We start from the raw sequence: 25,209 nt of genomic DNA, 5'->3' as shown, positions 1-25,209 counted from the left end.
CAAATGTGCAGAGCTAAAATGGGTGACCCCCAAAGCTGTCTTTTGCCATTCAGTCCGCTCTTTTCAAGCACTCCCTCCAGCCCCCATCTCTGTCTCTCAAATTCTCTCTTTTTAACTCTCATATCATTCTCTCTCTTACCCACCACCTGTAAGTTTAAGTTTATTTATTGTTGTCACAAGTAGGCTGACATTAGCACTGCAATGAAGTTACTGTGAAAATCCCCTAGTCGCCACACTCCGTTGACTGTTCGGTAAACTGAGGGAGAATTTAGCATGGCCTAACCTTTTGTCTGTGTCTGTCTGCCTCTCCCTCCCTCGTGCCCTATACCCAAGCTAAGCCATCATTCCTCATCTCACTTGCCACCCTTCTCGCAACCCCCAGTGCTTAGGTACAGTTTATCACTGATTGCAAATGCCATTAAAAATGAGCGTTCGGGGGTTATGTGATGCGAACATGGGTATAGCTGTGTTTCCACGAGCTCTGGCGTTATTCAAGCTGTAATCCTTTCGTTTATCGCGCTCACACAGCTCGTACTTATCTAATCCGAGAGTGAGAACTCCATCTAACAAAGAACAGTACAGCACAGGAAATAGGTCCTTCCGCCCTCCAAGCCTGTGCCACTCCTTGGTCCAACTAGACCAATCGTTTGTATCCCTCCATTCCCAGGCTGCTCATGTGACTATCCAGGTAAGTCTTAAACAATGTCAGCGTGTCTGCCTCCACCACCCTACTTGGCAGTGCATCCCAGGCCCCCACCACCCTCTGTGTAAAAAGACATCCCTCTAATATCTGAGTTATACTTCACCCCTCTCATCTTGAGCCCGTGACCCCGCGTGATCGTCACTTCTAATCTGGGAAAAAGCTTCCCACCGTTCATCCTATCTATCCCCTTCATAATCTTGTACACCTCTATTAGATCTCCCCTCATTCTCCGTCTTTCCAGGGAGAACAACCCCAGTTTACCCAATCTCTCCTCATAGCTAAGACCCTCCATACCAGGCAACATCCTGGTAAACCTTCTCTGCACTCTCTCTAACGTCTCCACGCCCTTCTGGTAGTGCGGTGACCAGAACTGGACGCAGTACTCCAAATGTGGCCTAACCAGCGTTCTATACAGCTGCATCATCAGACTCCAGCTTTTATACTCTATACCTCGTCCTATAAAGGCAAGCATACCATATGCCGCCTTCACCACCTTCTCCACCTGTGTTGCCACCTTCAAGGATTTGTGGACTTGCACACCGAGGTCCCTCTGTGTTTCTATACTCCTGATGACTCTGCCATTTACTGTATAACTCCTCCCGACATTATTTCTTCCAAAATGCATCACTTCGCATTTATCTGGATTAAATTCCATCTGCCACCTCTCCGCCCAATTTTCCAGCCTATCGATATCCTGCTGTATTGCCCGACAATGCTCATCGCTATCCGCAAGTCCAGCCATCTTTGTGTCATCCGCAAACTTGCTGATAGCACCAGTTACACCTTCCAAACCATTTATATACATCACAAATAGCAGAGGTCCCAGTACAGAGCCCTGCGGAACACCACTGGTCACAGACCTCCAGCCGGAAAAAGACCCTTCGACCGCTACCCTCTGTCTCCACCCATCTAACCACTTCTCCTTGTATCCCATGAGCCTTAACCTTCTTAACCAACCTGCCATGTGGGACTTTGTCAAATGCCTTACTGAAATCCATATAGACAACATCCACGGCCCTTCCTTCGTCAACTGTTTTTGTCACTTCCTCAAAAAACTCCACCAAATTTGTAAGGCACGACCTCCCTCTTACAAAACCATGCTGTCTGTCACCAATGAGATTGTTCCGTTCTAAATGCACATACATCCTGTCTCTTAAGAATCCTCTCCAATAACTTCCCTACCACGGACGTCAAGCTCACCGGCCTATAATTTCCCGGGTTATCCCTGCTACCCTTCTTAAACAACGGGACCACATTCGCTATCCTCCAATCCTCAGGGACCTCACCTGTGTCCAAAGAAGCGACAAAGATTTCCGTCAGAGGCCCAGCAATTTCATCTCTCGTCTCCCTGAGCAGTCTAGGATAGATGCCATCAGGCCCTGGGGCTTTGTCAGTTTTAATGTTCCCTAAAAAACCTAACACTTCCTCCCTTGTAATGGAGATTTTCTCTTAACGGGTCAACACCTCCCTCCGAGACACTCCCGGTTAACACGTCCCTCTCCTTTGTAAATACCAATGCAAAGTATTCATTTAGGATCTCCCCTATTCCCTTGGGTTCTAAGCATAATTCCCCTCCTTTGTCCCTGAGAGGTCCAATTTTCTCCCTGACAACTCTTTTGTTCTTAATGTATGAATAGAATGCCTTAGGATTCTCCTTAATCCTGCCTGCCAAGAACATCTCGTGACCTCTTTTTGCCCTTCTAACTCCCCGTTTGAGTTCTTTCCTACTCTCTCTGTATTCCTCTAGAGCTCCATCTGTTTTCAGTTGCCTGGACTTAACGTACGCCTCCCTTTTCATTTTAATCAGATCCTCAATTTCGCTGGTTATCCACGGCTCTCGAATCCTACCTTTCCTATCTTTCCTTTTTACAGGCACATGCCTATCCTGCAGCTTTATCAATTGCTCCTTAAAAGACTCCCACATGCCAGACGTGGACTTACCCTCGAACATCCTCTCCCAACCAACGTCCACCAATTCCTGCCTAATCTGGCTATAGTTAGCCTTCCCCCAATTTAGCACCCTGCCCGTAGGACAGCACTCATCCTTGTCCATTACTATCCTAAAGTTAACAGAGTTGTGGTCACTATTTGCCACATGTTCCCCAACCGAAACTTTGACGACCTGACCGGGCTAATTTCCCAGAACTAGGTCCAGTATAGCCCCCTCTCTAGTCGGGCTATCTACATACTGTTCCAAAGAACCTTCCAGTATGCATTTTACAAAATCCTCCCCGTCCGGAACCCCAGCTCTCAGCACTCTCCAGTCTATACCAGGGAAATTAAAGTCCCCCACTACAACAACCCTATTTTTTCTGCATCTATCCAGAATCTCCTGATATATCCTTTCCTCCACTTCCCGTGGGCTGTTGGGTGGTCTGTAGTACACCCCCAGCATAGTGACTGCACCCTTCCTGTTTCTGAGTTCTACCCACAGTGACTCAGTACATGACCCGTCTAAGTTGTCTACCCTCTGCACCGCGGTAATATGCTCCCTAACTAATATCACTACTCCCCCACCTTTTTTAGCCCCTCCTCTGTCTCGCCTAAAACACTTATACCCCGGCATATTCAGCTGCCAGTCCTGTCCTTTTAACCAAGTTTCCGTCGCCGCAACCACATCCAAATTCCGCGTAAGCATTATGGCCCTAAGTTCGTCTGTTTTACCCGTTACGCTCCTCACATTGAAGCAGATGCACTCCAGACCTCCAGGCTCACTCAGGTCATCCTCCTCCAGAGTGCTCCTCTTCTTAGCTAGCCTTGCCCTGGCCCCCAGCTCAACCCCAGCCTCAGTACTTACTGACCTACTGTTTTGTTCCCCACCCCCCTGCCACACTAGTTTAAATCCTGCCGAAACACTCTAGCAAAACACCCAGCCAGGATATTTGCTCCCTTCCAGTTAAGGTGTAACCCATCCTTTCTGTACAGTTGCCATCCTGACTTGAAGACTTCCCAGTTATCTATGAATTTGAAACCCTCCCTCTTGCACCAGTCCTTTAGCCATGCGTTCAACTGTAGAATCTCCCTGTTCCTAGCCTCACTTGCACTAGACTCCGGGAGCAGTCCAGAGATTGCTACCCTGGAGGCCTTACTTTTTAGCCTAGCACCCATCTCCCTGAATTGCTCTCGTATGACCCCCCCCTGCCCTTCCTACCTACATCATTTTCACCAATGTGTATAATTACGTCCGTTTGACTCCTTTCCTTTTTTAATATGCTTCCTACCCTCTCGGAGACATCCAGTACCCCGGCACCAGGGAGGCAGACTACCATCCTGGATTCTCGTTCGCTCCCACAGAACCGCCTGTCCGTGCCTCTAACCATTGCGTCCCCCACCACTATCGCTCTCTTAAACCCCTTCTTTCCCTTCCGGACCCCTGAGCCTGTCTCTGTGCAGGCGATCTGGTCCTCGTGGCTTATCCCTGGAGGGTCATCCCCCTCCACAGAATCCAAAACAATATACCTATTTTGGAGGGGGACAACAACAGGGGATCCCTCCACAGACTGCTCACTCCCTTCCCTTATCCCATCTGTTGCCCATCCCTTTCTTTTATGGGAGACTGCCACTGGGGTACTTTCTGGCACATCACCCTTCTGACTATTACCTGGAAGATTATCTGGACGATTTCTGGTTAAATATTTTTGACAAAATGCCAAGAAATTTTAAGAAACCTGTCAATAAAAAAAGGAGTCAGAAGTAACTGGGGTGGGGCTGACTCCTCAACATGGTGAGTTAGTGAATGAACAGGCATTTGATCTGGCACTCTTGAAGGCATTTCAAATGATGACTGCTAATGTTATCAAGGCCCAAAATATCAGTGCTCATACGATAGAACTGCAGAATACTGGCAAAAGGAGATCATTGTTACCCTTGAAAAATGCAACCTCCTTGGTTAAGGCCCGCTTACAATCCTTGGAAAAGCAGCTGTGTGGTATGTTAGAATTCCTTGGCGATCTGGAGAATTGAGGCAGGAGAAAAAATGTCTGGATTGTTGGTTTGCGAGAAGGAACTGAGGGTCAGCTCCTAGTTAAATTCTTTTGAGTTCTAGCTCATACGTTTTCTTCATTTAGAAACAAAAGCTGGGTGCTTCAAGTTAGAAAGGACCCAGTGTTCCCAGGCTTCAGAGATACGATACAATCAGCGACGCCTACCCGTAATTATGTCTTCTAATAACTTCAAAGATCACCAAAGAGTATTGGAGGCAGCTAGATGTAACTCTATGATGGAGCAAAGGTCCCTTTCTTCCAGGATTCCTCACTGCCGATACAACAGACACGCTAGGGTTTCAATGAACTTAGAAGATAACTGAAAGCCACTGGAGTGCAATATGCCCTACTGTACCCTGCTACACTGAGGATGACATTCAATGACTCCATAAGGATGTTTATTACGATGCGGAGGTTGTTCCCCCTTAAGACGTAAGCTAAACCCCCCAAAGAGGAATACCTTACCTCGTAATTGGTGTGGGAAGGTGAACTGTCCTTCAGTGACGTTTAGTGGTGAACTAACAGAAATACCTGACACTCACTTTAAAATGAACATTTGACAATTTATTTAGAGAGGGGGCTATACTGGACCTAGTTCTGGGAAATTAGCCCGGTCAGGTCGTCAAAGTTTCGGTTGGGGAACATGTGGCAAATAGTGACCACAACTCTGTTAACTTTAGGATAGTAATGGACAAGGATGAGTGCTGTCCTACGGGCAGGGTGCTAAATTGGGGGAAGGCTAACTATAGCCAGATTAGGCAGGAATTGGTGGACGTTGGTTGGGAGAGGATGTTCGAGGGTAAGTCCACGTCTGGCATGCGGGAGTCTTTTAAGGAACAATTGATAAAGCTGCAGGATAGGCATGTGCCTGTAAAAAGGAAAGATAGGATTCGAGAACCGTGGATAACCAGCGAAATTGAGGATCTGATTAAAATGAAAAGGGAGGCGTACGTTAAGTCCAGGCAACTGAAAACAGATGGAGCTCTGGAGGAATACAGAGAGAGTAGGAAAGAACTCAAACGGGGAGTTAGAAGGGCAAAAAGAGGTCACGAGATGTTCTTGGCAGGCAGGATTAAGGAGAATCCTAAGGCATTCTATTCATACATTAAGAACAAAAGAGTTGTCAGGGAGAAAATTGGACCTCTCAGGGACAAAGGAGGGGAATTATGCTTAGAACCCAAGGGAATAGGGGAGATCCTAAATGAATACTTTGCATTGGTATTTACAAAGGAGAGGGACGTGTTAACCGGGAGTGTCTCGGAGGGAGGTGTTGACCCGTTAAGAGAAAATCTCCATTACAAGGGAGGAAGTGTTAGGTTTTTTTTTAGGGAACATTAAAACTGACAAAGCCCCAGGGCCTGATGGCATCTATCCTCGACTGCTCAGGGAGACGAGAGATGAAATTGCTGGGCCTCTGACGGAAATCTTTGTCGCTTCTTTGGACACAGGTGAGGTCCCTGAGGATTGGAGGATAGCGAATGTGGTCCCGTTGTTTAAGAAGGGTAGCAGGGATAACCCGGGAAATTATAGGCCGGTGAGCTTGACGTCCGTGGTAGGGAAGTTATTGGAGAGGATTCTTAAGAGACAGGATGTATGTGCATTTAGAACGGAACAATCTCATTGGTGACAGACAGCATGGTTTTGTAAGAGGGAGGTCGTGCCTTACAAATTTGGCGGAGTTTTTTGAGGAAGTGACAAAAACGGTTGACGAAGGAAGGGCCGTGGATGTTGTCTATATGGATTTCAGTAAGGCATTTGACAAAGTCCCACAAGGCAGGTTGGTTAAGAAGGTTAAGGCTCATGGGATACAAGGAGAAGTGGCTAGATGGGTGGAGAACTGGCTTGGCCATAGGAGAACGAGGGTAGCGGTCGAAGGGTCTTTTTCCGGCTGGAGGTCTGTGACCAGTGGTGTTCCGCAGGGCTCTGTACTGGGACCTCTGCTATTTGTGATATATATAAATGATTTGGAAGAAGGTGTAACTGGTGCTATCAGCAAGTTTGCGGATGACACAAAGATGGCTGGACTTGCGGATAGCGATGAGCATTGTCGGGCAATACAGCAGGATATCGATAGGCTGGAAAATTGGGCGGAGAGGTGGCAGATGGAATTTAATCCAGATAAATGCGAAGTGATGCATTTTGGAAGAAATAATGTAGGGAGGAGTTATACAGTAAATGGCAGAGCCATCAAGAGTATAGAAACACAGAGGGACCTAGGTGTGCAAGTCCACAAATCCTTGAAGGTGGCAACACAGGTGGAGAAGGTGGTGAAGGCGGCATATGGTATGCTTGCCTTTATAGGACGGGGTATAGAGTATAAAAGCTGGAGTCTGATGATGCAGCTGTATAGAATGCTGGTTAGGCCACATTTGGAGTACTGCGTCCAGTTCTGGTCGCCGCACTACCAGAAGGATGTGGAGACGTTAGAGAGAGTGCAGAGAAGGTTTACCAGGATGTTGCCTGGTATGGAGGGTCTTAGCTATGAGGAGAGATTGGGTAAACTGGGTTGTTCTCCCTGGAAAGATGGAGAATGAGGGGAGATCTAATAGAGGTGTACAAGATTATGAAGGGGATAGATAGGATGAACGGTGGGAAGCTTTTTCCCAGATCAGAAGTGACGACCACGCGGGGTCACGGGCTCAAGATGAGAGGGGCGAAGTATAACTCAGATATTAGAAGGATGTTTTTTACACAGAGGGTGGTGGGAACCTGGAATGCGCTGCCAAGTAGGGTGGTGGAGGCAGACACGCTGACATTGTTTAAGACTTACCTGGATAATCACATGAGCAGCCTGGGAATGGAGGGATACAAACGATTGGTCTAGTTGGACCAAGGAGTGGCACAGGCTTGGAGGGCCGAAGGGCCTGTTTCCTGTGCTGTACTGTTCTTTGTTCTTCTTTGTTCTTTGAGTGGCATGGACAGAGTGGATAGGCAGATGCTCTTCCCTAGGGTAGAAAAGTCAAGTACTAGGGGACATAGGTTTAAGGTGCGTGGGGAAAAATTTAGAAGAGATATGCGAGGCAAGTTTTTTTACATAGAGGATGGTGAATGTTTGGAACACATTGCCCAGAGAGGTGGGCTATGTAGCACTGCTTCTAATATACGCGAGAGTGTGAACTTTGCCATGTTTCTATGGCTTTATTCTCTTTTCCCCCATCCTGTTACTTGTCCCCTCTATATTTTTTGTGTCTGTTGAAGCACCGGGTATACTGAACACACTGAACCAACTGCGTTGGTTTCCCCCTGCTTTTTTCACTATCTGGAGAAATGATCAAGCTGTACGGTATCGGTTTTGAGGGTGTGTTGTGTTAATTGTAAAAATGTTAAAACTCTAATGAAAATGTGCTTTCTAAATATTACTATTTCTCAAGCGTTTGAGTGCATTGGAATTTATATGAATTTCTACTTGTGCGTCGCTTCTGTGAAATACTGCTGCCTATATTGAGTCTTCTCAATTTGCTGCTGTTGAGCTCTCAGTCTTTTCTATTTGAGAATTCCCAGCTTGCAAGCTGGGAATCCTGGGCAGCCACATCGAGGTGAAAATGGATTCTGGCTGATGCACAGTGTTACCATCTGTCAGGCTGGGCTCCCACTGAACACCACATTTAACTGTGAAATCCTCTAGTCTTCTCATTTCCTAATTTGACAGACTTCCTTCATGTGAAATGGATTAGCAGTAGCTACTCTACAAAGGATTGATGACGATTAAATGCTAAACCCATTTTCTCTGATTTTTTTACAGTGGAAAGATGCAAAGCCAGATGATTTAATGGACTCCAAGCTGCGATGTGTCTTTGAGCTGCCCTCTGAGAATGAGAAAACAGTAAGTTTAAAAGGGTCTTGTCTGGAAGTGAGGGAGGGGCCCCAGCCCTGATGATTTTCCCATCGAGAGAATGGGGAAGTTCAGCACCCGCTGATCTCATGATGCTGGCGTCATGTGGCATCTTTGTGGCAGCAGTGGACATCTGAAGTAGTTAGAAAGTAGCAGCAGACATTTCATGTTCAGGGCAATTCGATGCCTAGCCAAATCATAGCTCAGTTACTTTGAAGGTTGTAGTTTAATGGAAATCACAGAAAACTCAGTGAGATAGTCAAGGGAATGTGCAAACTTTCACAGCTTCACACTGTTCGCATTTATACCAGCTAAACTATTGAATTTGAGCATTGTCAGGATCAGATTTTGCTTTTAGAACATAGAACATAGAAAAGCTACAGCACAAACAGGCCCTTCGGCCCACAAGTTGCGCCGAACAATTTCCTTACCTTCTAGGCTCATCTATAACCCTCTATCTTACTAACCTCCATGAACCTGTCCAAAAGTCTCTTAAAAGACTCAATCGAATCCGCCTCCACCGCCACTACCGGCAGCCGATTCCACGCACCCACCACCCTCTGAGTGAAAAACTTACCCCTAACATCTCCTCTGTACCTACTCCCCAGCACCCTAAACCTGTGGCCTCTCGTGACTTCCATTTCAGCCCTGGGTAAAAGCCTCTGAGAATCCACTCTATCAATACCTCTCAACATCTATACACCTCTATCAGGTCACCTCTCATCCTTCGCCTCTCCAAGGAGAATAGACCTAGCTCTCTCAACTTATCCTCATAAGGCATACCACTTAATCCCGGCAACACCCTCGTAAATCTCCTCTGCACCCGTTCTATGGCTTCCACATCCTTTCTGTAATGAGGCGACCAGAACTGGGCACAGTACTCCAGGTGGGGTCTGACCAGGGACCAGGATCCTATACAGCTGCAGCATTATCTCCCGATTTCTAAACTCAATTCCTCTATTGATGAAGGCCAGTATTCCATACGCCTTCTTTACCACAGCTTCTACCTGCGACGTCGCTTTGAGCGTCCTATGAACCCGGACCCCAAGATCCCTCTGTTCTTCCACACTGCCAAGCGTCTTACCCTTAATATTATATTCTTCCATCCTATTTCGACCTGCCAAAATGAACCACCACACACTTATCTGGGTTGAAGTCCATCTGCCACTTCTCCGCCCAGTCTTGCATCTTATCTATGTCTCGTTGCAACTGCTGACATCCCTCTACACTATCCACAACACCACCAACCTTTGTGTTCTTTGTCAATTGACGTTGTTTCTTGTTGGCCTTGGTGTTCCTTCTATTGCGCCTTCATCCACCTTTAGCCTCCTGCATCACTTTAACCACCTGTGAAGTGCAAGTACTCACTGGACACTGGCCATTGACACTTGGCCCAGGTGGATTTTTATGACAACATATATTTTAATAATTGGAGACTCCTCTACATTTACTGTAATATCACAGCCTGCCATTGCCAGCACAGAAACCTGACACTTCATGTATTTATTTTCTGGTATAAATTTAAATAGCTTTCCTAAATATGCCTCTGGCACTCAAGTAGTTGTAATGCATTGTTTCATTTTGAAAAGCAGTAGCAATCAAATATTGCAATTGGACTGAATGCAAGAAATAGGAGCAGAAATAGGCTTTATGGCTCCTAATTAGTGTTCTGCTATTCAATAAGATGATGCCTGATCAGATTTTTGCCTCAACTGTGGCTTTCCTGCCTGTCCCTCCACCCCCCACTTACCCTTCCCTCACTAATAGATCAAGAATCTATCTCAACCTTGAGTATATATACCTTGAATATATTTAATGACTCAGATTTCACTGCGCTCGGGGTAGAGATCACAAGTTTGAGAGAGGCAAAATTTCCTGATCTCCAATTTCAATTGCTCGCTCCTTATTTTGAAATTATGTTTCCGAGTTCTCGCTTCCCCCACAAAAGGGTACATTTTCTCAACATTTTGATTTGATTTATTATTGTCACATGTATTGGTATACAGTGAAAAGTATTGTTTCTTGCGTTATACAAACAAAGCATACCGTTCATAGGGGAGAAGGAAAGGAGAGATTGCAGAATGTAGTGTTACAGTCATGGCTAGGGTGTAGAGAAAGATCAACTTAATATAAGGTAGGTTCATTCAAAAGTCCGATGACAGCAGGGAAGAAGTTCTTGAGTTGGTTGGTACGTGATCTCAGACTTTTGTATGTTTTTCCCAACGGAAGAAGGTGGAAGAGAGTATGTCCGGGGTCCTTGATTATGCTGGCTGCTTTTCTGAGGCAGTGGGAATTATGGACAGAGTCGATGGATGAGAGGCTCGTTTGCGTGATGGACTGGGATATGTTCACAACCCTTTGCCTCTTGCAGTCTTGGTCAAAGAAGGAGCCATACCAAGCTGTGATAAATGCGGAAAGGTGCATCTGTAAAAATTGGTGAGAGTCGTATCCTGCCAAGTTCCCACAGAATCTTTTATATAGAAAAACGTAGAAACATAGAAAAACTACAGCACAAAACAGGCCCTTCGGCCCCACAAGTTGTGCCGAACATATCCCTTCTTTTAGGCCTACCTATAACCCTCCATCCTATTAAGTCCCATATTTCAAAAAGATTCCCTCTTATTCAAGGAAATTTTCTTCAATTAAATTTGGCATGTCAGCTATGACTCTCAGCAACTTTTACAGATGCACCATAGAAAGCATTCTTTCTGGTTGTATCACAGCTTGATATGGCTCCTGCTCTGCCCAAGACCGCAAGAAACTACAAAAGGTCGTGAATATAGCCCAATCCATCACGCAAACCAGCCTCCCATCCATTGACTCTGTCTACACTTTCCGCTGCCACGGCAAAGCAGTCAGCATAATTAAGGACCCCACGCACTCCGGACATTCTCTCTTCCAAGAGCTCAAGAACAGCTTCTTCCCTGCTGCTGTCAGACTTTCGAATGGACTTACCTTGCATTAAGTTGATCTTTCTCTACACCCTAGCTATGACTGTAACATTACATTCTGCATTCTCTCGTTTCCTTCTCTATGAACGGTATGTTTTGTCTGTATAGCGCGCAAGAGACAATACTTTTCACTATGTTAATACATGTGACAATAATAAATCAAATCTTATTCTGCTGAATGCCAATGAGTATTGCTCCAGCTTGGTCAACCTTTCCTCATAAGTCACTCCTTTCGTCGCAGCAATCAATCTTGTGAACATTCTCTGAACTGCTTCAAATGCAAGTGTATTCCTCTTTAAATAAGGAGACCAAAACTACACACAGTGCTCTAAATGTGGAATCTCAATGCCCTGTAAAGTTGTAACAAGTCTTTGCTGTTCTTTTAATCCATCCTCCTTGCAATAAAGATCAACATTCCATTTGTCTTCCCAATTACTTGCTGTATCTATGTGCTAACGTTTCGTGATTCATGCACTTCCTTTTGAATGGAACATTCTGTTGCCCCTCTTTAAATGATATTTTGTTTTTCTATTCTTCCAACTAAAATGGACAGCCTCTCATTTTCCCTCATTATAATCCATTTTCCAAATTTTAGCCCACTCACTTAACCACTTGGCAGACTCTTTGCACCCCCATCCCCCTCATAACTTGCTTTCATATCTATCTTTGTATCATTAGCAAATTTGCCTGCAATACACTCGGTCCCTTCATCGAAGTTATTGATAGTGATTCACTTTGGAAGGAGTAACAGGAATACAGAGTACTGGGCTAATGGTAAGATACTTGGTAGTGTGGATGAACAGAGGGATCTGGGTGTCCATGTGCATAGATCCCTGAAAGTTGGCACCCAGGTTGATAGGGTTGTTAAGAAGGCGTACGGTGTGTTAGCTTTTATTGGTAGAGGGATTGAGTTTTGGAGCCAGGAGGTCATGCTGCAACTGTACAAAACTCTGGTGCGGCCGCATTTGGAGTATTGCGTACAGTTCTGGTCGCCGTATTATAGGAAAGATGTGGAAGTGTTGGAAAGGGTGCAGAGGAGATTTACCAGGATGTTGCCTGGTATGGTGGGAAAATCGTATGAGGAAAGGCTGAGGGGCTTGAGGTTGTTTTCGTTAGAGAGAAGAAGGTTAAGAGGTGACTTAATAGAGGCATACAAGATGATCAGAGGATTAGATAGGGTGGATAGTGAGAGCCTTTTTCCTCGGATGGTGATGGCTAACACGAGGGGACATAGCTTTAAATTGAGGGGTGAGAGATATAGGACAGATGTTAGAGGTAGGTTCTTTACTCAGGGCGTGGAATGCCCTGCCTGCAGCAGTAGTGGACTCGTCAACATTAAGAGCATTCAAATGGTTATTGGATAAACATATGGATGATATTGGAATAGTGTAGATTAGAGGGGCTTTAGATTGGTTCCACTGGTCGGCGCAACATCGAGGGCCGAAGGGCCTGTACTGCGCTGTTATGTTCTATAGATTGGAAATAGTTGAGGAATGATCATTGATCCCTGCAGCATTCCACTAGTTACAATTTGCTAAAATGAAAATAATCCATTTATCCCGGCAGTGTTTTCTTTAGTTAGCCAGTCCTCTGTATATTACCTCCAATACAATGAGCTCTTACCTTGCGCAACAACCTTTCTTTTATGTGGCTCCTTATCAAATCCCTTTTGGAAGTACAAAGATTTGTAAATGGGGAATTAGCCTTTTTCCATTGTTCAGGCTTCCGTTCTGGTTCCTACTTGGCAAGCTTTGGAGAAAGACCAGGTGAGTGGGACTAATTGCATAGCTGCACCAAGGAACCAGCAAAGATACACAGGGATGAATGAACTTTTGAGCTGTAAGATCCTATGAAATCTTATCAAAAGTACCTGCAATTCACCCAAAATATGAAAGGAGGGCTCTTTTCTGGAACTGACCCTGTGAATTGCTTCTGTTCGATACACTGATGACTTAAAAAAACATTTTATTCAAGCAGTATCATTGATAGGGCTAGAAACAGCCAATGAGTGATATTCATCTCAAAATGTTAAAGGACTGAAGGTGCTGTACTATTAAATGTTTAACTCTGCATCGTTTTCTCTTAATGTTCCAGTGGCGTCCAGTACACGCAAAGAGAAATGTAAGGGTACTGATGTAAACTTTCATGGTTATGCGATTAATGTTGTCTTGGATTGATCACTTTGTCCTAACCAGTTCTCAGGTGTAGTGATGTCATGTTACATAATGTAACCTATGTCATAGTATTCCCCTGCAAACACACAGTGACTTCAGTCCATTAATACAGCCGTTCATATTGTTGGTCCAGTGCCACAGTTGTTCAGTTGTGTGAATCCATTGAAAAAATTGTCCATTATATCATGTTTCTCCCAGACCTGTATCTCTGACCTGGTTTGAAGAATGGAATAATATTAACCCAACATGTGACATTAGTATATGTTATTGGGACTCCCAATGCAGACAAAGAAATCATAAGAGAACAAGCCTGCACCAACAACAATCTCTCCCAGCCCTACCTCCGTAACCCCATGTATTTACCCTGATAATCCCCCTGACACTTAAGGGGCAATTTAGCATGGCAAATCAATCTAACCTGTGCATCTTTGGAGTGTGGGAGGAAACCCACGCAGACATGGGGAGAACGTGCAAACTCCACACAGTCACACAAGGCTGGAATCGAACCCGGGTCCCCTGGCGCTGTGAGGCAGCAGTGCTAACCACTGTGCCACCATGCCACCAAAAATATGATGATTCTTTTCACCTGCAGTCCTTATCAGACTTTGCCACTTTGAATGTCTCTGGGTCGCCATTCACTTCCGATGGGATGTTGATCAATCTGTAAATCAATTTCTTTTTCTTGTCCTCCAGGCACAGGGTGTAAGAGAGAGGTTATCCCAGCTTCCTCTCCGTGAATGTAGTTACTTCTCCTGCCATATTCTTTTCTCTACTCACGTAAAAGATTCCCAGCTTCTGGAGTTGCCCACAGTGGAAGTCAGGAGCTCAGTTTTGAAGTGATGCCGGCACTGACTGCAACTTTTGTCATTGTGTTTTGCAACATTCCTGAAAGTGGATCCCTCTGCTCAGAGTTAATATATGATGTACTCTGCATTGTGAGAGGAATTCCATTACTCCGTGTTGACGATGTGCAGTATACTCCGCAACATAAGGCATTATATCACCCCGTGATACATCACCCCTCCAAGTCACCATCCCCATCAAGACTTGATCTGCAATGTGTTACAAAAAGAAACACCAGAACGACCATGACTGCACAGCTCTGACAATTCAAGCCCTATTACATTTTGTATGACAAGATATTACAGTGCAATGACCAGGGGAAATAGAGGTTTTAAATATTGTGTTTCTTGACACAACTTCGTTCTTGCAACATTAATTGAAATGTTCATGACATCCCTACCCTTGATATAATGTATCTGCGCATGTGACTATCTGTTCAAGGTCATGCCAGGTACCTCGTGGACTAAATGAGTGCTTGTGCGTACTTCAGTGTGTGTGTTTGTGTGTGTATGAAGACTCATTATAATGAACTTTAAGTGATTTGTAGTAATACCCACAAGGCATGTGACCAACCTGAAAGCTAAACAGTCTATACCCGTTCTAAACTAAAAGCTCTGTGATTGCCCTTGGCCAAGGCAACACAAAAGAAAATAGCCTGGAGTTGACCACTTTCAAGCTGTCTTCCTGCAATTCTGTTTACAAAAAGACATGTTTTTTTTTCAAAATTCAAGCTACAAATGCTGGAAAAACACTACAGTTCAGGCAGTGGCTGTTACACATTCTGGTTTTTAGCCTGTTTTTCCCTTTCAGACTTACCTGGATTGCTTTTGCTCTCCATTTCAGACCCCACCATTTATTGGTGGTGAGTGAGAATTCTTAGTCTGAGAGCATTGTTTTGTCAGCAATGATTGAACAGTCTCTGACTGCTTCATCTGACCCTGCCATCTTTCTCAGAGGCCACATACAAATATAGCAAGTGTCAATATGTGTAGTCCTACTGGTCTGGTATAGGCGAACTTAGGATCCTCATTGCTTGCCCTGGGAGCCGTCCAACACCTAGAGAGGATGGAAGGGAACTTTCCATCCCTCTTTTCAATGGAAGAAAGGACTTTTTTTAAAATAATGGCCTTTCACATTCTGATGACACCCCAAAGTGCTTTACAGCCAATAAATTCTTATTTTCAGTGTAGTTTTGTAGCCAGAGTAGGCAACACAAAAACAGCAAAGATTCACCCCAAACAGATGATTGAGCAGTTAATTGTTTTTGATGTTGCTTAAAGAGCAAACATTAAGCAGGAGAGCTCCTGTGCTGTGGGATCTCTTGTGTCCACTGGATCTTAGGTTGACATCTCATCTAGAAGTTGACACCCTCAACAATGTAGCACTCGAGAGTATTGACCAAGATTGTGTGCTGTAGTCCGACAGGAGGACTTGAACCCATGACAGTCTCACTCGGAGGTGAGAATATTACTGATCCAAACTGACTGTGAGCAAAAATTCCTGTCTCCTGTGTCACTAACTTGTAACAGAACTGACACCTAGGTTCATAATTCTAATCCAACTAATTTTAGATGGATTTAAATTTGAAAGTGGTGTTTTTTACTTAAGTTTCTCTGAATCACTTTCTGCAGCATGAGCTGGAGATGAATAAAGTCACTTCCACTTCACTGAAAACAGAAACCTCCATGATGACAAAATCAACCAGCTCTTCCTTGGATGATTTAGACTTGAGGAAAGTGATGGAAGACTGCAGGATACTTAAGTCAGAAGTTCAGAGACTTCGTGAGGAGAACAAACAGTTAAAGGTGAGGCTTCCTGAATGAAAAGAAAAGAAAGAAGGAGCTTGCATTTACAACCTCTAAAGTATGTTGGAAGTGGAGTTGTTGTTGTAATATAGGAAGCCTGGGAACCAATTTGCACATAGCAAACTCCCACAAACTGCAATGTTATATAACCAGATCACCTGGTTATTGTCAATGACCAAGGGCTAATTGTTAGCCAGGACAAAAGATAAAATTCCCTGCACTTCATGAGAGAGTTTGGTTTCTTGGAAGCATACATCACAAATTTCCATAATTCCTAGGTGTGCAGGTTGTAGTAGCTGGTCATTGGCATCGTGAAAGTGCAGGATGCTTTCAACAGAGGCTGTTGTATCACAGCAGAAGAAGATAAGAGATAGGAGCAGACCATATGGCCAGTCGAAGCTACTCAACCATTTAATAAGATCATGGCTGATCTTGGGCATCAACTCCACTTTCCTGCCCATTCCCCATATCCCTTAATTCCCTGAAACACCAACATTTTATCCATCCCAGCTTTAAACGTATTCAACATTCGGGGATTAATTTGAGCACTAATTTCTTTTCTCTCCATCCATAAACAAGTAAAGTTTATTTATTAGTCACAAGTAAGGCTTACATTATCACTGCAATGAAGTTACTGTGAAATTCCCCTACTTTACTTTAATTTCTCTCCATCCATAAACAGAAAGGTGTTTTGATTTGTTTCCCTCTCTATAAGCAGTGGTCCTGGTGTGACCCAATCTTCTATGAATAACCCCACTGCAAACTTGAGATAGGATAAACTCAAACGTTAGTTTATTAGCACACACTCAAATGTGGTGGCACAGTGGTTAGCACTGCTGCCTCACAACGCCAGGGACCCGAGTTTGATTCCCGACTTGGGTCACTGTCTGTGTGGAGTTTGCACGTTCTGCTTGTGTCTGCATTGGTTACCTCCGGGTGCTCTGGTTTCCTCCCTCACTCCAAAGATGTGCTGGTTAGTTGCATTGGCCATGCTAAATTCTCCCTCAGTGTACCCGAACAGGCACTGGAGTGTGGTGACTAGGGGATTTTCACATTAACTTCATTACAGTGTTAATGTAAGCCTACTTGTGACAATAATAAATAAACTTTTTTTTAAACTTTTAAAAATGCAGGGGGAGGGTTTGCAACAGTGTCTCCATGCTCAGACAGTAAAGAGATGAAAGAGAAAAGAAGGATTGACAGTACAGATATCACAGAAAAAATGAATATTGTTTCACATGGGTTCCAGAGTCCAGAATCAAAATCCAATGAGGTATTCTTTTAAGGAGATGGATGGGTTAAAAAAGATTAGATAGATACGTAGAGATGAATTTTGTAGATGATGGCACAGAACTTCCAACAGAAGCAATATGGCGTCCACCTTGAGCCAGAGCTCCTTTGGTGTGGCTTGCTTGGTAAACAGCAAACAGAGCTTTGTAGTTCAGCAAGGCAATATTACTTGTTCCACAAGCTAGGAGCTCGTGTCATATGACTCCCACCTTGCCATCATCTTTAACAAAGATGTGTATCCATCATCTGGATTCTAAAAAGTCCTAGCCATTAGGAATTGAAAAGTTGCAAGGCCTTTATCTTAGCAGACAATCCATCTCCTTCTGGCCAATCTGGGTTATTAAATGTGGGTGGCCTTTGTATAGTTCTCTTTGAAGTCCATAGCGGGTCATTCATGGCTTCCCTGCAATGTGGCTTCTTTTGTTCAGGGGTCATACACACATGCTCTCAGCCATTTTACAGGTCTTTGTCCAGCTTTAGAAGTTACAATGAGCATCTATGTCTGTACTTGATAAAAATATATCGTGTGAGGCCTCAGTCCCTCACAAAACTCTCTGGAGTAGGGAGTTCCAGAGATTCACAACCCTTTGCGTGAAGACATTTCTCATCATCTCAGTCCTAAATTATCCCGTTGTCCTGAGACTGTGTCCCTGTGTTCAGGGAAAACAACCTCTGTGTCTATCCCATCAAGCCTCTTCCCAAACAGTTGAATGTTTTAGTGAGATCATCTCTCATTCTTCAGAATTCCAGAGAATATAAACCCAATTTACTCATCAGAGGACAACCCTCTCATCCTAGGGACCAGTCTAGTGAATCTTCGCTAAATGCAAGTATATCATCTTTTAAATATGAAGACCAAAATTGCACACAGTATTCAGTGTGTCATCTCACCAAAACCCTGTACAATAGTAGCAGGGTCTACTTATTCCTGTATCCCAATGCCCTTACGATAAAGGCCAACAGACCATTTGCCTTCCTACTTGCTGTGCTTGTATGCTAACTTTGAGTCCTTTGTACAAGAGCACACAAATCTTTTCGAACATCAATATTTACAACTTTCAAACCTATGTTTTATTTAAAAATTCTGCTTTTCTGCTCTAATGACCAAAGTGAATAACAACACATTCCCCCACATTGTACTCACCCAACCATCTTTTGCCCACTCAAGGTGTCTACTTTTCTTTGCAGCCCCTTGTGTCCACCTCACAGCTTGCATTTCCACTTAGCTTTGTATTGTCAGCTAACTTATTATTTTTAGCTTTGTCTAATTCATTAATATATATTGTAAATTGATGGGACCACAGCACTGATCATTGTAGTAATTTACTTGTCACAGCCTGCCTACTTGAAAATACAATTTATGCCTACTCTTTGCTTCCTGCCCTTTAATCAATCCTCTACCATGCTAAAATATTACCCTTAATTCCATGAGACCTGAACTCGCCTAATAACCTTTTGTGTGGCATTTTATCAAATGCTTTTTGGAAATCCAGGTATACAGAGAACAATACAGCACAGGAACAGGCCCTTCGGCCCTCCAAGCCTGCGCCGTTCATGTGCCCAACTAGACCATTCATTTGTATCCCTCTATTCCCAGTCTGTTCATGTGGCTATCTCGATAAGTCTTAAACGATCCCAGCGTGTCCGCCTCAATCACCTTGCTTGGCAGTGCATTCCAGGCCCCCACCAGCCTCTGTGTAAAATACGTCCCCCTGACATCTGTGTTGAACCTTGCCCCCCTCACCTTGAACTTGTGACCCCTTGTGTTCGTCACCTCCGACCTGAGAAAAAGCTTCCCACTGTACACCCTATCTATGCCCTTCATAATTTTAATGTGGAGATGCCGGCGTTGGACTGGGGTGAACACAGTAAGAAGTCTCACAACACCAGGTTAAAGTCCAACAGGTTTATTTGGTAACAAACACCATAAGCTTTTGGAGCGCTGCTCTTTCGTCAGATGGAGTGGAAATGTGACATTTCCATTCCATCTGACGAAGGAGCAGCGCTCCGAAAGCTTATGGTGTTTGCTACCAAATAAATCTGTTGGACTTTAACCTGGTGTTGTGAGACTTCTTACTGTCTTCATAATTTTATACACCTCTATTAGGTCGCCCCTCATCCTCCGTCTTTCCAGGGAGAACAACCCCAGTTTACCCAATCCCTCCTCATAGCTAAGACCCTCCATACCAGGCAACATCGTGGTAAACCTTTTCTGTACTTTCTCCAAAGCCTCCACGTCCTTCTGGTAGTGTGGCGACCAGAACTGGATGCAGTATTCCAAATGTGGCCTAACCAACGTTCCATACAGCTGCAACAACATATGCCAACTTTTATATTCTATGCCCCGTCCAATAAAGGCAAGCATGCCATATGCCTTCTTGACCACTCTCTCCACCTGTGCTGCCACCTTTAAGGATCTGTGGACTTGTACACCCAGGTCCCTCTGTGTGTCTATACTCCTGATGGTTCTGCCATTTATTGTATAGCTCCCCCTTATATTAGATCTACTGAAATGCATCACTTCGCATTTATCTGGATTAAATTCCATCTGTCATTTCTCCGCCCAATGTTCCAGCCCATCTATATCCTGCTGTATTCTCTGACAATGTTCATCACTATCCGCAACTCCAGCAATCTTTGTGTCGTCCGCAAACTTACTGATCACACCAGTTACATCTTCCTCCAAATCATTTATATATATCACAAACAGCAGAGGTCCCAGTACAGAGCCCTGCGGAACACCACTAGTCACAGACCTCCAACCAGAAAAAGACCCCTCCACTGCTACCCTCTGTCTTCTATGGCTAAGCCAGTTCTCCACCCATCTAGCTAGCTCACCTTTTATCCCGTGAGATTTAACCTTTTGCACCAGCCTGCCATGAGGGACCTTGTCAAACGCTTTACTAAAATCCATATAGACGACATCCACGGCCCTTCCCTCGTCAATCGTTTTTGTCACCTCCTCAAAAAACTCAACCAAATTTGTGAGGCATGACCTCCCTCGTACAAAACCATGCTGTCTATCGCTAATGAGATTATTCAGTTCTAAATGCGCATATATCCTATCTCTAAGAACCTTCTCCAACAACTTCCCTACCACGGACGTCAAGCTCACCGGCCTATAATTACCCGGGTTATCCTTGCTACCCTTCTTAAATAACGGGACCACATTTGCTATCCTCCAATCCTCTGGGACCTCACCTGTGTCCAGTGAAGAGACACAGATTTCAGTTAGAGGCCCAGCAATTTCATCTCTTGCCTCCCTGAGGAGTCTAGGATAGATACCATCTGGCCCTGGGGATTTGTCAGTCTTAATGTTGCCTAAAAAACCTAACACTTCCTCCCTTGTAATTGAGGTTTTTTCGAACGGGTCAACACATCGCTCTGAGACACTACCAGTCAACATGTCCCTCTCCTTTGTGAATACTGATGCAAAGTATTCGTTTAGGATCTCTCCTATTTCCTTTGGTTCTAAGCATAATTCCCCTCCTTTGTCCCTGAGAGGTCCGATTCTTTCCCTAACAACCCTCTTGTTCCTAACTTATCTCTGAAATGCCTTGGGATTCTCCTTCATCCTGTCTGCCAAGGACATTTCGTGACCCCTTTTTGCCTTTCCAACTCCCTGTTTGAGTTATTTTCTACTTTCTCTGTATTCCTCCAGTGCTCCATCTGTTTTTAGCTGCCTGGACCTCATGTATGCCTCTTTTTTCTTTTTGATTAGACCCACAATTTCACTGGTTATCCACGGCTCCCGAATCCTACCTTTCCTATCCTTCCTCTTTACAGGCACATGCCTGTCCTGCAGTCCTCTCAACTGCTCCTTAAAAGACTCCCACATGCCAGATGTGGATTTACTCTCGAACACCCTCTCCCACTCAACAGCCACCAAATCCTGCCTCACAGAAACCCTACAGTGCAGAAGGAGGCCATTCGGCCCATCGAGTCTGCACCGACCACAATCCCACCCAGGCCCTACCCCCACATATTTTTACCCGCTAATCCCTCTAACCTACGCATCTCAGGACTCTAAGGGGCAATTTTTAACCTGGCCAATCAACCTAACCCGCACATCTTTGGACTGTGGGAGGAAACCGGAGCACCCGGAGGAAACCCACGCAGACACGAGGAGAATGTGCAAACTCCACACAGACAGTGACCCAAGCCGGGAATCGAACCCAGGTCCCTGGAGCTGTGAAGCAGCAGTGCTAACCACTGTGCTACCGTGCCTAATCCGGCTGTAGTTAGCCTTCCCCCAATTCAGCACCTTACCCATAGGACAACACTCATCTTTTTCCATTATTATCCTAAAGTTTACAGAATTGTGGTCACTATTTGCCACATGTTCCCCTACTGAAACTTTGTTGACCTGACCGGGCTCATTCCCCAGTACTAGGTCCAGTATAGCCCCCTCTCTAGTTGGACTGTTAACATATTGTTCCAAAGAACCTTCCTGTACGCATTTTATAAATTTTCCCCCGTCCAGGCATGTACTGGTTCCCCGTTACCTACCTTTACACAGAAGCTTCTTTACATACCTGACCAGTTACATCCTCAAAAACCTCTAATAAATTTATCAAACAGGATTTCCCTTTTGTAAATCCATATAGACTAGTTGTAATCATACAATGCTTTTATTGCATTAAGACTTACTTAGCAGTAGATTCCAATTCCTTCCTAATGACTGATGTCAGGCTGGCCTTGAGTTCCCAGTTTTCTCTCTCTATCTGTGTTTGAATAGCAATGTTACATTTACTAACTTTCAATCTGCTGGGACCAGTCCAAAATGTAAGCAATTTTGGAAAATCATAGCCAGAGCATCCACAAACTCTGCAGTTATCTCTTTTTGAACCCCAGGATGTAGGCAATTGGATCCTGGGATTCTGACAATTAGTTTCCTATCCCCACAATGAAAACACACCTCTTGCTTTTCTTGGCGGCACGGTAGCACAGTGGTTAGCACTGCTGCTTCACAGCTCCAGGGTCCCGGGTTCGATTCCCGGCTCGGGTCACTGTCTGTGTGGAGTTTGCACATTCTCCTCGTGTCTGCGTGGGTTTACTCCGGGTGCTCCGGTTTCCTCCCACAGTCCAAAGATGTGCGGGTTAGGTTGATTGGCCAGGGTAAAAATTGCCCCTTAGAGTCCTGGGATGCGTAGGTTAGAGGGATTAGCGGGTAAATATGTGGGGGTAGGGCCTGGGTGGGATTGTGGTCGGTGCAGACTCGATGGGCCGAATGGCCTCCTTCTGCACTGTAGGGTTTCTATGGTTGACAATTTTGTTTGAACGTTTTTCATGTTAATGTGATACGATTAGGAAAGATTGGAAGTGTCAATTATACACCTACACTAGCCGGCTTATCACTGAAACCCAAATCAGAATCATAGAAACTTGGAAGATAGGAGCAGGAGGAGGCCATTTGGCCCTTCGAGCCTGCTCTCCCATTCATTACGATCATGGTTGATCATCCAACTCCATAGCCTAACCCTGCTTTCTCCCCATAACTTTTGATCACATTCGCCCCAAGTGCTATATCTAGCCGCCTCTTGAATACATTCAATGTTTGGCATCAATTACTTCCTGCGATAATGAATTCCACAGGCTCACCACTCTTTGGGTGAAGAAACGTCTCCTCATTTCTGTCCTAAATGGTCTACCCCAAATCCTCAGATCGTGACCCCTGGTTCTGGACACTCCCACCATCGGGAACATCCTCCCTGCATCTACCCTATCTAGTCCTGTTAGAAATTTATAAGTCTCTGAGATTTCTCCCTCATTCGTCTGAACTCAGCAAAAACAATCCTAACATAGTCAATCTCTCCTCATACATCAGTCCCACCATCCCTGGAATCAGGCTGGTAAGCCTTCGCTGCACTCCCTCGAGAGCAAGAACATCCTTCCTCAGAAAAGGAGACCCCCCCCAAAACTGTGCACACTATACTAGGTGTGGCCTCACCAAGGTCCTGTATAATTGCAACAGTACATCCCTGCGAACATAGAACAGTACAGCACAGTACAGGTCCTTCAGCCCTCGATGTTGTGCCGAGCTTTGTCCGAAACCAAGATCAAGCTATCCCACTCCCTATCATTCTGGTGTGCTGCATGTGCCTATCCAATAACCGCTTGAAAGTTCCTAAAGTGTCCGACTCCACTATCACAGCAGGCAGTCCATTCCACGTCCCAACCACTCTCTGAGTAAAGAACCTAGCTCGTACATCCCTCCTATATCTTCCACTACGAACCTTATAGTTATGCCCCCTAGTAACAGCTACATTCACCCGAGGAAATAGTCTCTGAACGTCCACTCTATCTATCCCCCTTATCATCTTATAAACCTCGATTAAGTCGCCTCTCATCCTCCTCCGCTCGAAAGAGAAAAGCCCGAGCTCCCTCAACCTTTCCTCATAAGACCTACCCTCCAAACCAGGCAGCATCCTGGTAAATCTCCTCATAGAAATCATAGAAACCCTACAGTACAGAAAGAGGCCATTCGGCCCATCGAGTCTGCACCGACCACAATTCCACCCAGGCCCTACCCCCATATCCTTACATATTTTACCCACCTACGCATCTCAGGACACTAAGGGGCAAATTTAGCATGGCCAATCAACCTAACCCGCACATCTTTGGACTGTGGGAGGAAACCGGAGGACCCGGAGGAAACCCACGCAGACACGAGGAGAATGTGCAAACTCCACACAGACAGTGACCCAAGCCGGGAATCGAACCCAGGTCCCTGGCGCTGTGAAGCAGCAGTGCTAACCACTGTGCTACCGTGCCGCCCCAATGCTACTCTGTACTCCGTGCTACTCTGCACTCTCTCCAATGCTTCCACATTCTTCTTATAGTGAGGTGACCAGAACTGCACACAATATTCCAAATGTGGTCTCACCAAGGTCCTGTACAGTTGCAGCATAACCCCACGGCTCTTAAACTTAAACCCCCTGTTAATAAAAGCTAACACACTATAGGCCTTCTTCACGGCTCTATCCACTTGAGTGGCAACCTTCAGAGATCTGTGGATATGAACCCCAAGATCTCTCTGTTCCTCCACATTCCTCAGAACCCTGCCGTTGACCCTGAAATCCGCATTCAAATTTGTCCTACCAAAATGAATCACCTTGCACTTATCAGGGTTAAACTCCATCTGCCATTTTTTGGCCCAGCTCTGCATCCTATCAATGTCTCTTTGCAGCCTACAACAGCCCTCCACCTCATCCACTACTCCACCAATCTTGGTGTCATCAGCAAATTTACTGACCCACCCTTCAGCCCCCTCCTCCAAGTCATTGATAAAAATCACAAATAGCAGAGGACCCAGCACTGATCCCTGTGGTACACTGCTGGTAACTGGTCTCCAGTCTGAAAATTTTCCATCCACCACCACCCTCTGTCTTCTATGAGATAGTAAGAAGTTTAACAACACCAGGTTAAAGTCCAACAGGTTTATTTGGTAGCAAAAGCCACACAAGCTTTCGAGGCTCTGAGCCCCTTCTTCAGGTGAGTGGGAATTCTGTTCACAAACAGAACTTATAAGACACAGACTCAATTTACATGAATAATGGTTGGAATGCGAATACTTACAACTAATCCAGTCTTTAAGAAACAAAACAATGGGAGTGGAGAGAGCATCA

The 25,209-nt window shown here is 44.9% G+C and overlaps 1 protein-coding gene across 1 annotated transcript in view; it reads left to right on the top strand.

The window, feature by feature from the left end:
• vapb (VAMP (vesicle-associated membrane protein)-associated protein B and C) overlaps window positions 1–25,209 on the top strand; it is an 85,257-nt gene that overhangs the window by 51,766 nt on the left and 8,282 nt on the right. The window contains exons 2-5 of the mRNA XM_078236054.1: window positions 4,771–4,853; window positions 8,429–8,509; window positions 13,564–13,590; window positions 16,118–16,291. Of these exons, the coding sequence (XP_078092180.1) occupies window positions 4,771–4,853; window positions 8,429–8,509; window positions 13,564–13,590; window positions 16,118–16,291 (365 nt within the window). The remainder of the gene's footprint in view (window positions 1–4,770; window positions 4,854–8,428; window positions 8,510–13,563; window positions 13,591–16,117; window positions 16,292–25,209) is intronic.

Source organism: Mustelus asterias, chromosome 20, assembly GCF_964213995.1.
Source record: "Mustelus asterias chromosome 20, sMusAst1.hap1.1, whole genome shotgun sequence".
In the NCBI taxonomy this organism is placed as follows: domain Eukaryota; kingdom Metazoa; phylum Chordata; class Chondrichthyes; order Carcharhiniformes; family Triakidae; genus Mustelus; species Mustelus asterias.
The sequence above is the reverse complement of the archived record's forward strand: the minus strand, read 5'-3'. Positions and strand labels throughout refer to the sequence as shown.